The sequence below is a fragment of the Protomyctophum bolini genome, assembly GCF_963924005.1.
Source record: "Protomyctophum bolini genome assembly, chromosome: 11".
Taxonomy (NCBI): domain Eukaryota; kingdom Metazoa; phylum Chordata; class Actinopteri; order Myctophiformes; family Myctophidae; genus Protomyctophum; species Protomyctophum bolini.
In genome coordinates this window covers 25,320,432-25,337,229 of record NC_137872.1, presented here as the reverse complement: position 1 = coordinate 25,337,229, position 16,798 = coordinate 25,320,432, and the positions used below count along the sequence as shown (strand labels likewise).

The following is a 16,798-nucleotide window of genomic DNA, read 5'->3' as shown; positions in this document are numbered from 1 at the left end:
CTGCAGAAGACATGATAATGTGAATTCATGCAACTAGGATGGTTTACCTACCAGGCTACACTTAGAAGGCTATAGGCAACAAACAAAAAAAAGTAATCAGCAATTAAAAACTAGCCACAAATAAGCCCTCCTGTCATTATCGCCGGTGCTGACAACAAATAGTGCGTTGGTGTGCTTTTATTTCATTAACTCCCCAAGTCTGTATATATACGGACGTCGACGCTAGGTGGGGGAGGGGGGGCTGGGCGGGCAAACACCGTCTTTTAAAATGAACATGTATGCTGGCACTGGGAACTGGGGTTTATGCTAACAGCTAGTGGTAGAGATAGAGTTAATTAAATAACCAATCATGTGTCATGTTCTTGCTTCATTCATTTTTTAGAAACCACTGCATTAGTCAACGATATCTATAATCATGGAGCTTACACAAAATTTCATCTATTGGTTTGTGTAAAGAATTGGGTGAAATTCGTTTTTGTGTAAGCTGTGACAAATAATATTAAAGAAATTATTTCTATTCGCTCTCTCTATAACTCTCTACGCGGTCCCAATGGCTTGCATTGTGCATGTGTGCACGGAAGGACACATGAGAGAGAGAGAGACACAGATATCGACCAAAAGTGCATATTCAAAAGTTGAAATTGTTGATAAACTGAGCAATGTTAACCACTTGAACCCCAGTATCCCTATTCTGGGGGGAATAGCTATTTTTGAGAAAATACATTTGGTTATCATGGAAACAAGAGGTCCAAATACAGTTGCAACTCAGGTCAGTTTTACTAGGAATAGAGGGTTTAAGTGGTTGATTCCACCAACCTATAATACTCAAAGAAGGCTGTTTGGTCAGCAATGGCTGCAAGGTCCACATTGGCCTTGCCAATATCCGGCAGGTTTGTCAGCTGGCTGATGATGTTGGAAGACATGAGCTGCATGAAGCGGAGAACCTTGACATAGTCTTTCCTCTTGGCAAAGATCTCATCCAGTCGCTCCAGGTGCTGCATTAAACCAGTTTCCATACTGGATAGGGAACCCCCAACCTGGGGAACAAAAGCAGGGGGGCAACAGCATGTTATGGTGGGGTTGCAGTAAATGGAAAAGTATCTTTGTATTATTCTGATAAACAATAATGGTGTGAGAGGATGATAACACTGGGTGAGAGATCGTATCACTAATGTGTGTGAAGTTGAGAGCCTAGGGGGTCATGTGGAGGAATGAACACATGTTTCTTTATGTACATTACTTTGATAGAGTGACTGTCATTGTTATAAAAAAAACCCTGGAAAGAAACACATCAATACAGCTAACAGCAGGTCAATTTTAGCCACCAGATACTGTCTTAAAAAAAAACACTGAAGCAGAACTAACAATTCACATAACATTTGCAACCTTTTTTCCTTTAAAATGGAATTCAAGGCTGTTGCAAGTAGTAAAAAATTGCCTGACACGTGTGCCTGCAGCTTTTGTTTGCACAGCTCTTTGTTTATTGTGATTGTGTGTACATCTGTGTCTATATTTGCATGTGGGTTGGATGTGTTTGGGTATACAGTAGAACAAGGACCAGGTTGGATGTGTGTTTGGGTATACAGTAGAACAAGGACCTGATTTCTTACAAATAGAGGAAGTCTATATTTACACCTCATTATGTTGATGTGACCAATGTGCTTTGGATGAAATAGAAATATATATTCTCATCAAACAAAATAATTTACAAATGCACGTTTCAAACAGATTTTGTTCTGAATCACTTATAGGAGTTTAACAAGCACTATAAACTGCAATGTTAAGAATCCACTTGACTGCTGTTGTTGCTGTAGCACTTAAATTATTGATATCTCTGATTTCACACTGCCTACATTTGAAATCGATATGGAAGGATTGGAAGCCCATGTATGACTCTGAATAAAATGAAAAGGGCCTGAATTGTGAGTTTAATTATACCTAATTTGGACTTTATCTAATATTTTTCCCTTCTACTGTACAGTATATCATATAAAGTCAGAACTATGACCAAAAAACTGTCAGGTTTCAGGACTTTTAAATTTAATTCAGTGGGCAGAAATAAGACACCTGACCATATACAATCAAGTCATATTCTGACCAGGATCGTATACGCTATAAGGTACTCGACACAACCGAAAACATATCTCGGTATCACTATGCCTTAAACCTTTCACACACACCTTCCATTAACTTGGAGTGAATCCATGCTGTCTTCGGTCTACGTGCGACCCCAGAGAGCAGCCATGTGTTGAGAGAATACACAGCTCATCCTGCACTTCAGTACTCCCCAGGGGGAGAAAGACCTGATTGCCCGTAAAAACACTCCCAGTCTCCATGTTCATCATGTTTCACAGCCCTGCCATGGAGCTCTGAGTGAATCTTATCTACTCGTCTGCACTGCAGTCAGCACCCTCAACCTTCACTGGTGTGAACCATCATGTACACCTTTAAAATGCATCTGGATGAAGCTGGGTCTTTTGACTTAAAAAAATGATAGTAAGACAAGCCTCTCTAGATTGGGCGTACCTTTTTAACAAGATGGGTCACACTCGAGGGTTGCAGCACTTCTTTAAAAAACTATTTCCTTGCAACCTCACCTGCTAGTGTGATAGTTTTGGGGATACCAAGCACCTGAAAGTTGCCTTAAGTTCACAAATAAGATCACAGCAGTAAAAAAGAGGAACAGTTGATAGAAAGTGAAATAAGGCACTCGGTATTGGTAGTTTATTCTGTGATTTGTACATAGACCCAAAATGCCATAATGATTTACGGAAATACCCCAAATACCCAATACTGCTACAGAGACTTCTGTAATGCCAAATATAGCAATTCTCTATAACAGCTTATTTTCTCTCCAACTCAAACCGTGGAATCATCCAAGTCATGTTTATGATTAGATTGGGAAAGACAGCAAGACAACTCTGCAAATGTATTACTCAAGCTGTCATTATATGTTTTCTAGCAGGAAGTGTTTGCTCCCCTGGAGAATAGCTGTGATTCTCACAAGCTATCCCCAGTATGCAACATGCAGCTATAGTATCAAATCAATACCAAGGCAACATCAAAACCCCACAGTAATGAACTATGAAATCATCAAAATCCATTCGGTGCACACAGTCGAAAATAAATATGCGATCCGGTTTCTACTTTGGGCTATTTGTGTACAACATTGTGGGATAAAAGCTAGTTTGAAGGAGAGAGCATGTTTGAAGATAATGAGAAAGAAAGAGAGAGAGAGAGAGAGAGAGAGAGAGGCTTACTGTACCTTTCATCCAATGCAGATGGGAGTTAATCCCCTGCTAATTTATTGTGATTACCGTTTCCTCCTGGGCTCTGAGGTGACCCCCTACCCCTCTTGCTCTTCTATCCCCCTGTTCATTCTTCCGCTACGCTTTGCAAATAAAGTCTGCCCACCCTGGATGCAGGTCAGGAGTTGTTTTGCAACTAGCCCCAATTACACAGCCAGGACCACAAGTCACTGAAATCCCCCAACCCAGGGCCAAGAGGCTAAAACAAACCCTCAATGATTGTCAGCTGCAAATGCACATTACATTAATCAATGGGGGTTATCTCTGCTATTTACTAACTGTAATATCATGTTAATGTGCAGGGAAAACAGTGAGCACGATAATCAATTAAGCAGTGTGTGTATAATAATAATGCGTAACAAAAACAAACCCTGGGATCCTGAGAGGTCCACTTTTTGTACACGCTCAGTGTTAAAACAAGACTCAGCCCTAACGTTGGGCATGTGTGTGTTTCTCACCAGATTGTTGATGCCACCCAACGTGTGATTGGCATTGTAGATTGAGTAGGTCAGCTGGTATACCCCGTCGTTGGTCTCACTGTTTCCATAGAAACCCACCCCAACAGCGGAACTGTGAAAACAGGTGATTAGGATGAGGCACAAAAAATATTTAACTCAATGTTACATCATATTGCTTTTTTGGACAACCAAACGAGGCTATCCCGTGACAGCTGAGACGGAACAGTGTCGTTTTTCAATTTCCCTGTGGGGAACGTAGAGCCTTGAGGCAAAAAGATAACTTTACATTGGCTTCGTTCTTTTTTCAAAATGTCTTTAAAGTCTGCCAGCGTCCCAGCCTCCCTGTCCAACATGTGTGTTTGTTCTATTCGTCTTCTCTAAACCCACAATAAAAAAATAACTACTGTACTAACAAGTTACTGACAACTCCCAGCAATATATATTTTCTTCTATTTCTCTCTTCTTTCTGGCTGACCTAGCCTGGCAGGAAACACACTGAAGCCGAGGGAAGGAGACATGATATCTCTCTCATGATGATGAAGTTTCTCTCCTGAGAAAGTCCACAGCTCTAACCCTTGTGTAATCTTCATAATATTATGCACCCACAACAATCATAAATGAGCAGCTTCCTATTATGGTGAAGTGTCTTCATTGAATTTGAACTCATAATCTATTTTGCATGAAGAAACAACTGTTCTTGTTGAATAACAGTTTTCCTACAGTACATACAGAAAAAGAGTATTCAGAGTATTCTGGAAGATGCGTCACATCATTACGGGTTTTTCTGTGTGTTCTGTGTCTGTCTGCAAACAAAATTACTCGCAAACGAGGGGGCGGATTTCCCTGAAACTTGGTTGGAATGATCATTTGGCTGCCCCAAAAAGATAATAACATTTTGGGTCATACAGTAGTCAACTAAATCAGGCCAATGACCTTGTCATGGTCACTGAACTGTGCACTTCTGGACTCAGTGATGAGAGAAATGGGGACGACTATTTTTGCCACATACTGTATACGTCAGCCATTAAGCCTCTGATACTATGTATAACCAGCGTCATCAGTGTGTGTACCACTACTGTTACCGCACTAGGCTGTACTATTGACCGAAAGAGTAATGAAGGATTCAACTTTGTTGTATGTGATAGCAGTGAGATCAGAGGCCAGTGGTCTGGTGCACTCTGGGCATCATCTAGGGGAGGGTCACATTGCCTTGGGAGCAAAAGCTCATCCATCATATTCTAGACAAAATTGTGGTTACTGAGACGTTCATGCACATGTGCACGGTGAGCACACGAACACACCCGCACATGCACGCACGCGCGCACACACACACACACACACACACACACACACGCATGCGCGATTGCATGCACGTGCACACAATGCCACACAGACACACCTACAGTGTAATATAATTCAGAGTTGGGCAGTGACTACTAATCTACTAATATAGCTGTTATAATATAGCTCAGTTATAAAAAGTAACTGAGCTATACCAAAAGCTCCCTTTCAAAATAAGTTACTCAGTAAAAGTACAGTTGCTAGCTATAGTATATTGATAGTTGGCAAAGTGGCTGAGGACATATTATGACATTGAGTGATTAAATAAAACTGCATCAAAGCTACAACTTGATGGAGATGGAGAATTCTCTTTTTGATGTGACGGCAGTCTGTCAGGCCAGACAACTCTTTCACAATCTTTGAATGCTACCGACATGTTAGGCGGAAGCATTTGAAAATTGTGTGATCCAAGTCTCCAGAGACAAATATGATATAGACAGACTGCACTCAAAACTCATCTGTTGTGCAACTTGTGCTACTTTATGTTGATGTGCCATAGTGCTACTGAAAATGTAGTGATGTAGCTTTTGTCAAGCTGCCCAACTACATAGCAAAATAAAATAGCTACTTGATGATGTAACTACTTACAAAGTTACATCATTCTGAAAGTCATAAAGCTACCCCCAAGTTACTTGAAAGCTACATCATTCTTAATTCACACCGTTCTCAGCAAGAAGTGGGAAGTGATGAAATGACTGATATCAACTTCTGTTTTTACATTTTCATCATGTGTCACACTGTCGATGTCGCCTAGCACCCTCTGTTGTCTACTAAGCCACACGATAAATATAGGCCATGCTCATCCACGTACAGCCAGATGGACACCACAGGCAATGATATCACCTTCTGAAGTGAGAATGTGAGTGATGGGGGTGGGGTGCAAGTGAGGTGAGGACTTTGGGGAAAGGCTTGCGCAGATGCACATCCTGTCATAGCTTACAGCGAGTCTCTCTCTGACGCCCTGTGGAAGTCTCTTCCGCAGCCCTCTGGTGATATACTCACTCCCATGCGCGGATTTTCAAATCCCAGCAAATAAACAAAATGATGTACAGTAACTACTCACCGAAACAAAGCCTGCTAGACCTTGGTAAAAGTCTATTGTCGTAGCTGGGAAGCGTCTCAGGTCCCCAGCTTCTCTAAAATGCACTTTGTGCCATTTTAATAATGCAATGTACCCTGAATTTACCGGGCAGAGTCATTTCTTCTACTATGGCATTTCCGGGTTTTGCCTGCGCAAATCTGGTTGGATTAATTTTATTTAATGACTAAAATAGTGCATTTTAGAGAGAAACTGGGGACCTGAGACGCTTCCCAGCTACGACAATAGACTTTTACCAAGGTCTAGCAGGCTTTGTTTCGGAGTAGTTACGTCGTTTTGTTTATTTGCTGGGATTTGAAATCCCACGCACGGTGAGAATATCACCAGAGGGCTGCGGAAGAGACTTCCACAGGGCGTCAGAGAGAGACTCGCTGTAAGCCCTGGACCAGGGCTAATCCTGTCATATCTATAGATATATATACCTGCTTGCTGTGTATTTGTATATCGTCCAAAATGGCCAAAAATAACCTGTGGTCCAATAGATCCAATGCAGTTATTATTTAGTCACACTACTTTTTGTTGGTTAAATATTGACACAGACAGACCACTTCAACTTTCTAAATATTTCAAAAATAGCAGGTCTATAAATTCACAGCTTAGGGCTATCTAGCATCTGACCAGACACACATGCACATTGCACACTGTGTTGATTCATGTCTTTTTATAGCATACGTTCCATACTTTGCTTGATCAAAAAATCATGTTGTTGTATAGATTGATTGTTTACCGGGTATCCTAGATAGGCCTACTTTGAGGCACTATTCTCTTGTGCTCTACTTATGACTATGTAGCCTGTTGTTTTGTTGGCTAAGGTTAAATTACTCGTACTGTACTTACACGCAAGTTGCTCTGAATAACAATGCTGCTATGTCTACATTTATAAATTGTAAAGTGTGTGTGCAGTCATGTGCATGTGTGCTATTTTAGCCTGTTTCTTTTCATGTTCTTTTCGTTAAAAAATTCTGTAAAGTGCCCTAAACGGGTGCAGGTGTTATTAGTGTTGTTCACCTTTATTATATAGAGTAGAGCAACCCAAAACTTGAGAATGGTGTGCTTGCATTTTGCTAAGCAATATGTTTTATTATATTTCATAATAATCCTTCATAACGCTGATTGACTCACTCAGCTGGACTGCAATTTCAGTCAGATAACTCACAAATAGATATTATTATAATATTTATTGCGACTGCAGTTAACTATGGAATCGAGCATTTCCCGTCAGTGTGTCGGGCACCATCAGTGTGACCATATATGGTGCCCAGGTCTTGTGACATCATGTGACATCATCAGGGATGGAGATGTGGAGACCCTGATGTCATAGTAAATGCGACCTGCTGTCGCAGTTAAGCCCATATATGGAGATCCCTGATGTCATCACTATTGGCCAGCAACTCTACATCTGACCTCAAACCCTTAGATCTCCATATATGGATATATTTGAGACCTTTCCTGACATTCCATATGTTGATCCTTCCCCATCCATCCTTCCTCTTCTATGTCTCCCTTTTAACTTATACCTGTCCATTCAAATTTCAAACTCTAGACGGCCCTTCCCCAAAGTTATTAATGCAGCCGCGCCTGGCAGCCGGCAGAAACTAGAGTTCTCAACAGGCCCAACTGTCCAACTCTAGACGGGCCTGCCCCAAAGTTACTGTATTAGTGCAGCCGCACCAGGTCCAGCCAAGGTCGTGGCCACTAGCGCATGGAGTGCAGTGCCCGGTGTCGAATCGATCGGACCCATGGTTGTCCAGAACCGCCCCAAAAGGCCTCTGTCCGGGGCCCCTGCTCAGTGTCCATATATGGAGCTGGCCTGACGTCTGCATAGACTCCATACTTGGGCATGCCTGACAAAGAACTCCATTATATGTGCATAAAAGAGACACAGACATAATATCTGGGTGGGTCATGCATTTCCAAATTGCATCGTTCCAAGTAGGCCAGTTCCCAACGGGCACCGCTGTAGAGGCTCCAATGGGCACCACTCTAGTTAAACATTAAGAGCAGGGAGATAGATAAACAATAACAACCCCCCATGGGGAACAGAAAAATAACATCACATAACAACAACCAGGAATCATATGTAGAAGGAAGGCAGGAAGAAAGCATGCAGTCTGTGAGCATATATACCTCACCCATTTGGCCACATCAGCGTATGTCTGACATGTGGGTCTTGCAAACACACCCACATAGAAATGCAGCATATTAACCCCTCGAGTATATGTATGCGCCCTTGAGCATAGCATGAAGCCGCTCGAGTATATCTGACTGAACTAACTCCGCAAGCTACGTATCATAAATCAAAATGGACTAATCACAGGCCACATATTCAGTGGTGAGTGTTGTGTCTGATAAGAGGTTCTTTATTGTAGTGTGATAACCGTTTTATCGATTTTGTGATTTACGCTGTGGTTTCACCTGCAATGCGACCTCACAGTGACACTATTATCAGACAGCTGTTGTGAAGTCTTTTTAATTTTAGGTATCTCTGTTGGATGCTTTATCTTCATACGCATGAGCATTGTTCTTGTTGATTATAGTGTTAGGACAACTTGGCTTTGCACAGCTTGCATTTGACCTTGTTTTCATCAGGCATACTAAACCGAACTTCTCATACATGATAAGTTTGTGTGTGTGTGTGTGTGTGTGTGTGTGTGTGTGTGTGTGTGTGTGTGTGTGTGTGTGTGTGTGTGTGTGTGTGTGTGTGTCTGTGTGTGTGTGTGTGTGTGTGTGTGTGTGTGTGTGTGAGAGAGAGAGAGAAAGAGAGAGAGAGAGAGAGAGAGAGAGAGAGAGAGAGAGAGAGGGAGGGCGAGAGAGTGTGAGTGAGTGAATGAGAGAGAGAGTACCGTGTTGTTGTTTTTTTACCAGCGGATGTCTGGAGGTCGGGGTAAATTATATTTTCTGCTATGTGTCATGAAATAGATTTCTGACCACTAATTACCGGCCTAAGTTTCACACACACACACACACACACGCACTCGCGCGCACAGACCGCACACACGCGAGCGTGCACACACATACACACACACACACACGCACACATGAGCGTGCGCGCGCACACACACACACACACACACACACACACACACACACGCACACACACATGAGCACACATGAGCACGCACACACACACACACACACACACACGCACTCGCGCGCACGGACCGCATACACACGCGAGCGTGCACACACATACACACACACACACGCACACATGAGCGTGCGCGCGCACACATGAGCGTGCGCGCGCACACACACACACACACACACACGCACACACACATGAGCACACATGAGCACGCACACACACACACACACACACACACACACACACACACACACACACACACTCTCCCTGAGGGGAGGGAAGTTGCTTTCCATGTCATTGTCCCTGTCCTGTCACATGTGTGCATGGACAGCATCACAGACCATTACATCAATTCAGTACACAAGCCTGCATGGATAGATAAATATGACTTACTGCAGTGGTTCCCAAACTACTCTGGCTCAGGGCTCACCCATCGGACCACTTAACACAGTCAGATGAGAGATGAGAAAATATTACTACCCACAGGTTGGGAATAACTGACTTCCAAGCAAGGAAGCTTTGAGAAGGAAAGGCAATGGTCACGTCACTCACATGACTGGGCTGCGCCATGACACTTTCATGGACACTTTCAGGGGAGCCAAACTCACACCGGAAGTTCAATGAATACATGGCAGTGAATGGAGCCGGCTGGACCAGCTCATAACAAACATTATTTCTGAACAATTGAGACCGTTGTCATATAATCAGTTCAAGAATATAAAAGAAGACATATCACATGTTGTTTTCTAATTACTTGCTTTTCGATGTGCACAGAGTGCACAGTATATCATCTGAGGATCTAAACAGCAGCAGGTATCATTCTGGCTCCGAGTTATTTGAAAACATTAAAGTTGCATCCAGTTTTGTGAGTCTGACAGACTGACATGACCTGATGAAGTTCAACTAGATCGAAATGTTGTCAGACAAATTAATAAATACCGGTAAGTATTTTGTACCTATACAGTAGGTGTGCTCCATCCATCTACTGGAGTCTCTTTAGCCCAGCACCCACCTGTCGATTTTCTATAGCCTCTCTGACAAATGGCATTAATGACACACTACTGACACTGTAATGACATGGGACACTAGATATTCTACGTTTAGCTTCCAGGGTATCTACACAGTAAAATAATGTATCCATTTGTATCTAAGCAAAAGGGTCCATTTGGTGACTACTGTGTATTAGTGTAAATATGGTAAATGGTGCATTTATATAGCGCTTTTATCCAGATTGTGCATTACATTCACTCATTCACACACACATTCATACACCAATGGCGGAGGAAACCATGCAAGGCACAAACCTGCACATCAGGAGCAATTACTGGTTCAGTCTTGCTCAAGGACACTAACTCTGGGTACCTTACGGTTCGCATCCAGCCACTCTACCGGCCACTCTACCCCTGAGCCACTGCCGTATGGGTGGCTGTGGATATAAGCTGGGCCCTCCATCAACATCTAGCAGCATTAGCCATCCAACAACTTATACCGTTAAACCATTAAACGTGAGTGATTCACTTCAGAGTTCAGAGTTTTTAAATGGTGACCAAAGATCAGCTCTTTGATGAATGCGAGGAGGGGATCAGAAAGTTCTTTTCATTTCACACAGTTCTATTTCAGTGATGAATCATGCAGACTAATGCGCAAAGATTTCTGCAGATCCATGACTGATAGATAGATACAGAGATCCGGTTGTCTAGAGCAATGTTGATTCAATTGACAGCAAATTTCTATTTTAGTTCAGTAATAGTCTTTGGAATGAAACTTCATTTAGTTTTAGTGATAGTCATAGTTTAGTTTTTTTCAGCATGCAATCAAGTGTAAATGGACTTATACTGGATCTCTTGTCCACTAGTCCCTTTCTAACATTTTAGTGTAGTTTTTATTTGTTGATGAAATTGTCAATATATTTAGTCATAGTTTTAGTTGTCATAGCTTCATTTTCATTTAGTTTCTATTTAGTTTTCGTCAGTGAAAAAGGTAGTTGACGAACAGTATTAGTCGATGAAATCAACACTATCAAAACGAATCAAAACTTGATTTGTATATGAAACAGGATCATGTGTGCATAGTACCTTTCTCCCCAGTTAGTCAGAATGTAGTAACTTTCCTTTATTATTCACATGAAATGATTGACTTATTCAATGTTACGTTTGAATATTATTCATATTTATATTATTCTGTTTGTATTATTCTAATTTGCAGCATATAATAAGATGTAAAAGTAATGCTGCTTTCCAATCTATGGCACTGGTAGATCTTACCAGAGTGATCTACATGCCCAAAGAGTTGCCCACCCCTGGTTTAAACTATACATACACACACACAAAATATAATTTGCTTTTTTAAGAGCAACCAAAGGGGAGGTTTTTTTTTAACTAATAAAAATCTTGTGATGCAGTGGGACAGAATAAAGGACACATTTGTGTAATTAGATTAGAGCAGTGTTATACAAAAGCATTAGGTCAGGCCAGAGATAGAAAGAATGGTTTGTGTGTTTCTTTTGTACATGTTGCAGTTGTAACTAGACCTGACCTGGTCTCCACCAGGTCAGGGAGGTTATTGTGGCCTCCTGCTGGCGCTATAATAGGCCCATGTGAAAAGGGTGCCATTTAATCTTACGCCTTTGATGGAAATTGAGACATTTTGTTCCAAAAATGTGTTTTGCAAAAGTCCACCTGCTGGTGGCGCTATAACAAGCCATTGTGAAAAGGGTGGGATTTATTCCTCTGCCTTGTAGGAATGTGCATTCAAAATTTCCCTCAAATTGCACTATGCATTTATGATTTGAGACATTTTGTTCAAAACAGGCCAATCCTGCAAACCTTGGAAGCCAATGTTAACCAATTAGGATGAAATATGAAATACCAGGGCAAAATTTGCTAAAAAGAAGGGTTACAAAACATTGTTTGTGCCAACTGCTGTGAACATTTTAAATAAGAAAATGTTTATATAGTATTTTAATGCTCTCTGTGTGTAATGTTTTATTGTTGTAACTGACTGCCAGTGTGCCAAAGACAAATTTTAAATTGTATGTACATTTAATTGACAATTAAGTTGTCTTTATCTTTATCTTTATCCATATTTCTTGATCACATGACTATATATATACTGTGTATCCAGTGTGAAACGAATCCAGTCTCAAAACTGACAGTTATGTCAGAATGAATGAATTCAGGCTCGATTTCATTAGCCTGGCTAATAAGCCAGACCGAATCAGCCGTTGGCAAAAAAAATTGCCTGCACACGACAGTGTGATTTGAGTCTGGCTTTTAGCCAGGCTACGATTTCATAGGCTCTAGACAGTGATTCTGCAGTTTGATTCTGCATTAGACCACAGTCCCCTGAGTTTTAGGTCGGGCATTATGGGTTTAATTACAGAACCCAACACGTCTGTTAATTTGGTTCCTAACTATCAGTCATTGGGGACCCCCTGGAACCCTCAAGGTCCCCCAGAGACCCCATGTTGAGAACCAGCTAGATAGCTAGGAGAGTAGTTTATTCAAAGAAACACTGTCCTGCAGAGTCTATACTGTACGTCCTGATACCACACTTGTACTACACAAGGAAGGACATAAAAGCATCAATATCACTAAGACTTTCTATCACCGAATAGAGGAAGCCAACAGCTATCTGTGCAATCTCATACTCATTTATCAGTAATGTGTGGCTGTATGCATTGCTTTATTTGGTCGTTAACCACTTGAGCTCTAGCATCCCTGTTCTGATGGGGAACATTCCCCCAAAATAGCTTATCTACAAGCTAACAACACACCACGACATGAGTGACACGTTGTGATATTGTAGTACAGAGGTAAACTCAAGTATAGTGGGTTTAAGTGGTTAAATATCCCGTTCCTTTGAAAAACAGAGGTGTCTAGAAAGGGAAGAGTTAATATTGCTCTGTGCATAAGCGGTATCATGCCCAGGCAATTAACACTGCAACAAGCCTGCTTTCTGTACTGCAACTGGGGGTTTGGAATGTTAACAGCAAGCTAACTCAATTAAGACCCAGCACTTAGATGACAGTCACAAGATTAAGATTCAATCAAGCTCTTTGGAGGAATAATTTGTACTGAATTACCTTCATTTCTGTTCTACAGAAACCAAGAGGAACGCCTCCCAAAAAGCGCTCTCACTAAGTCAGGCTGCATCATCATTATGCTTATACTTTTCTGTCTGCCATAAATAAATGCTTATTTAAATCATTTATATTACTTACATTTATATCTATTTATATAGATTTGACAGTGAGTATATGTGGCAATCTAATTACAAGAACCCTGGATAAAATAAACAGCAGATTGAGCTAAATGATTGCATATATAATTGAGTTTGCTTTGATCGCCTTTGCCTTTGACATTTTATGAGCCTTGTTAAAGTGACCCCGGATAATCAATCTACCGGCGAAATATGCCGTGACCAGCAAGTGACCATGTGTTTTGATAGCATGAAGTCAGCGATCAGTGCTGTGATCAGCGAGGAAAACCTGCAAGCTGTTTGTACAACATGTGCATGCAGAGAGAGACTGAAAGGATTTCCTGTCAATATGTTCATAGAGTGGGCCAACCTTTGAGCCTTCAGTACACAACAGACTACATCACCATTTAGTGTGTAACCACATGGGCATCCAAGCGGTGCAGGCAGGGGTACAGATTTTTCCAACCAACGTGGAGCCTGGGGATTGATTTGCTTGGCCGGGGGCTCCAACCAACACAATTGCCCGTGTGTGTGTGTGTGTGTGTGTGTGTGTGTGTGTCTCTATGAGGGAGCCATATTCCATGAACGCAATCTCCGCCGGGCTGCCACAGTCAAGAGGCAGCAACGAAAGGAGAGAGCAGCAACAACCATCAGAGAGGCCGTTCCACATCCCACCCCCAGCACCTCACACCCGCCCACACTGCATAAAAATATGTGGTTCCAGAATTGGCCTTCATAGTCATCTGAGGACCCACAACAAGGACCCCCCAGGAGGACCATCATACTCGACAACGAGTGATCGCCAATGATGATGATGATGATCATGTGTGTGTGTGTGTGTGTGTGTGTGTGTGTGTGTGTGTGTGTGTGTGTGTGTGTGTGTGTGTGTGCATGCGTGCATGCGTTTGTGCGTGTGTGCATGCGTGCGTTTAGGTTCTAAACACTTATTTGTAACACTTTTTAAACTGGTGTATTTTTGCACACATACTTGTCACATGGGAGTGCCAGTTCATATCACAATCAACGTGCACTCCTAGATATTTATAGGAGGTGACCTGTTTGATGTCATGACCATGTATGGTGATCGTGGTGTGGTCACCTATAGACCTGGGATCCACTACAATCTCCTCGGTTTTCCTTACATTAATTTGTAAGTGATGTTCAATTGTTCATCACACCAGATTACAAACCGGTTCACTCCAGTTGTATGGCTACTGTGAGTAACTGTGAGTCACTTGTGAGTAGACTAAGGATAACAGTGACGTCAGAGAACCTGACTAGACACTGATTGGGTTGTGAGCTGACACAGTCATTTGTGTATAGGATAAACAAAAGGGAGGAACTGACTGTCCCCTGTACTGCATACTGCCTTATCAGAGAGCGCCAAGTTAAATCTCACCTGTTGTGGCCTATTAGATAGAAAGGAGAAATACCATCTAATCAAAACTGGATTCACCTTCATCTCAGATAACATACGAAGAAGAATGTCTGGATGGATTGTATTAAAAGCTGAACTAAAATCAAGTCTTGCATATGTTTTAGCTCCCTCTAAGGGCTTCAATACACAGTGTGTTGATGTAGAAATCACATCACTAGTTCCACGATTCTGTGCAATTCCGTGCATATGCAAATTAATGTGGATCTAGTGATCGCTCTGTTTCCTTTCGGAGCTCCTCAGTTAGGATTCTCTCCAGGGATTTGACCACATTGGAAGTTAATGCTACTGGCAGTCCTTATTCTCTTGTGGACAGGGCTGGGGACTGGAACTATAATAGATTTTTTCCAGATTTCTGGCACCGTATAGCTGTCTAAAGATAACTGAATTAGACGAGCTGGGTAGAACACTGTGTCCCTCCACACATGTTGCGCCCTCCTGGTGAAACTCACTGTCAGTTAAAAAGTAGCGGCAGCTGACGTCACGTGAATCGGAGGAGGTTAAGTGCTTAAGGTCTACACCCTCGCGAAGACCAACCACATAGATAGATATACTTTATCAATACCCATAGGGGAATTCAGACAGTCGAGAGTCGAGAGAAATTCAGAGAAGTTGAGAGTGAGGCAAAGACAACCAGATTATTGCGGGTCCAGCTGAAGAAAGCTGCCCAAAACAGAGTGTGATGGCGACATACCATGGTGTGATTGCGGCCCTATGCACCATCTAGGAGCCTACAGGAATAGGTCAAGCAAGTCATACCTCATACAGGCAGTAAGGTTAGTTAAAACACACAAAAATAATGGGGAACAGGTTAAAACTGAGAATGCACTGGGAATACTAATAATAATCATCCATTGTTATTGCAAATTTGCACATCGACCCATAAATAAGTAAAACTTATAAACTGTTCATATAGGCCTAGTGGCTGGTCAATTGTCCTTTACCCATTAGACATGAGGCCGATTCTAAATACGTCTTCTAAATCCAGACCTAAGTTTTCTGAAAAACTCAAAATATTTATTCAAAAATTACAAATATGGTTCCCGTCTTGAAAGGTAAAAACACAAAAATGGGATCCCAAATCATCCCATCTTTAATGGTGTAATCAGTGCAATCTACGGTACTAAATTGGTAGAAAATTGACAATTTAACATAATCAATAAAAAGTAAAAATTGTTTATTAATTTTAATCTGAAACAGAGGACACTATTGAGACTCAGTCTGGGCTATAAGACAGACAACCACAGAGACGTACCATATGATGAGGCCTGTGATGATAGCGACCCAGGTGACACAGCAGCCATGGGGTCTCTTGGTCTCCTCGGCCACGTCCCTGCGGCAGCAGCAGAGGCAGCACAGGTACCCAGCCAGCAGCAGGAGACTCAGAGCCAAACCCACCGCCCCCACACACGCTAGGACGATCAGCGACTGGGTGAAGGAGGGAAAACATGGGAGACCCATGGACATCAGTACAGTACATGATACAGTATAATAATACTAATTATACTAATAATAATAGTAGTAGTAGTAGTAGTAGTAGTAGTAGTAGTAATAATAATAATAATAACAATTTATTTGTATAGCAACTTTCATGACATGAAATGCAGCTCAAAGTGCTTTAACCCATACTGGGCGAGAACCCCTTTATGTGTTTTAAACATTGTTATGCTTTAACAGCTGAAAAATAGCAGATCTACAAGCTCATAGCACGGTAGCTGCGCTACGAGCTTGTAGATCTGCTATTTCTTTTTTACATGGTGAAACTGGTGATCTTACACTGAAGGTTCAAGGTTCAAGGTTGTACTTTATTGTTACATCTTGTGTACATGTACATGTACATGTACATTTGTTTGGCTTCCTTCAGACAATGCA

The 16,798-nt window shown here is 41.8% G+C and overlaps 1 protein-coding gene across 1 annotated transcript in view; it reads right to left on the bottom strand.

Moving 5' to 3' along the window:
* LOC308324032 (protein tweety homolog 2-like) overlaps positions 1 to 16,798 on the bottom strand; it is a gene marked incomplete at its 5' end in the record, with an annotated part of 40,740 nt that overhangs the window by 16,515 nt on the left and 7,427 nt on the right. Inside the window, 3 exons of the mRNA XM_080775935.1 lie at positions 817 to 1,037; positions 3,767 to 3,878; positions 16,182 to 16,354. Of these exons, the coding sequence (XP_080632061.1) occupies positions 817 to 1,037; positions 3,767 to 3,878; positions 16,182 to 16,354 (506 nt within the window). The remainder of the gene's footprint in view (positions 1 to 816; positions 1,038 to 3,766; positions 3,879 to 16,181; positions 16,355 to 16,798) is intronic.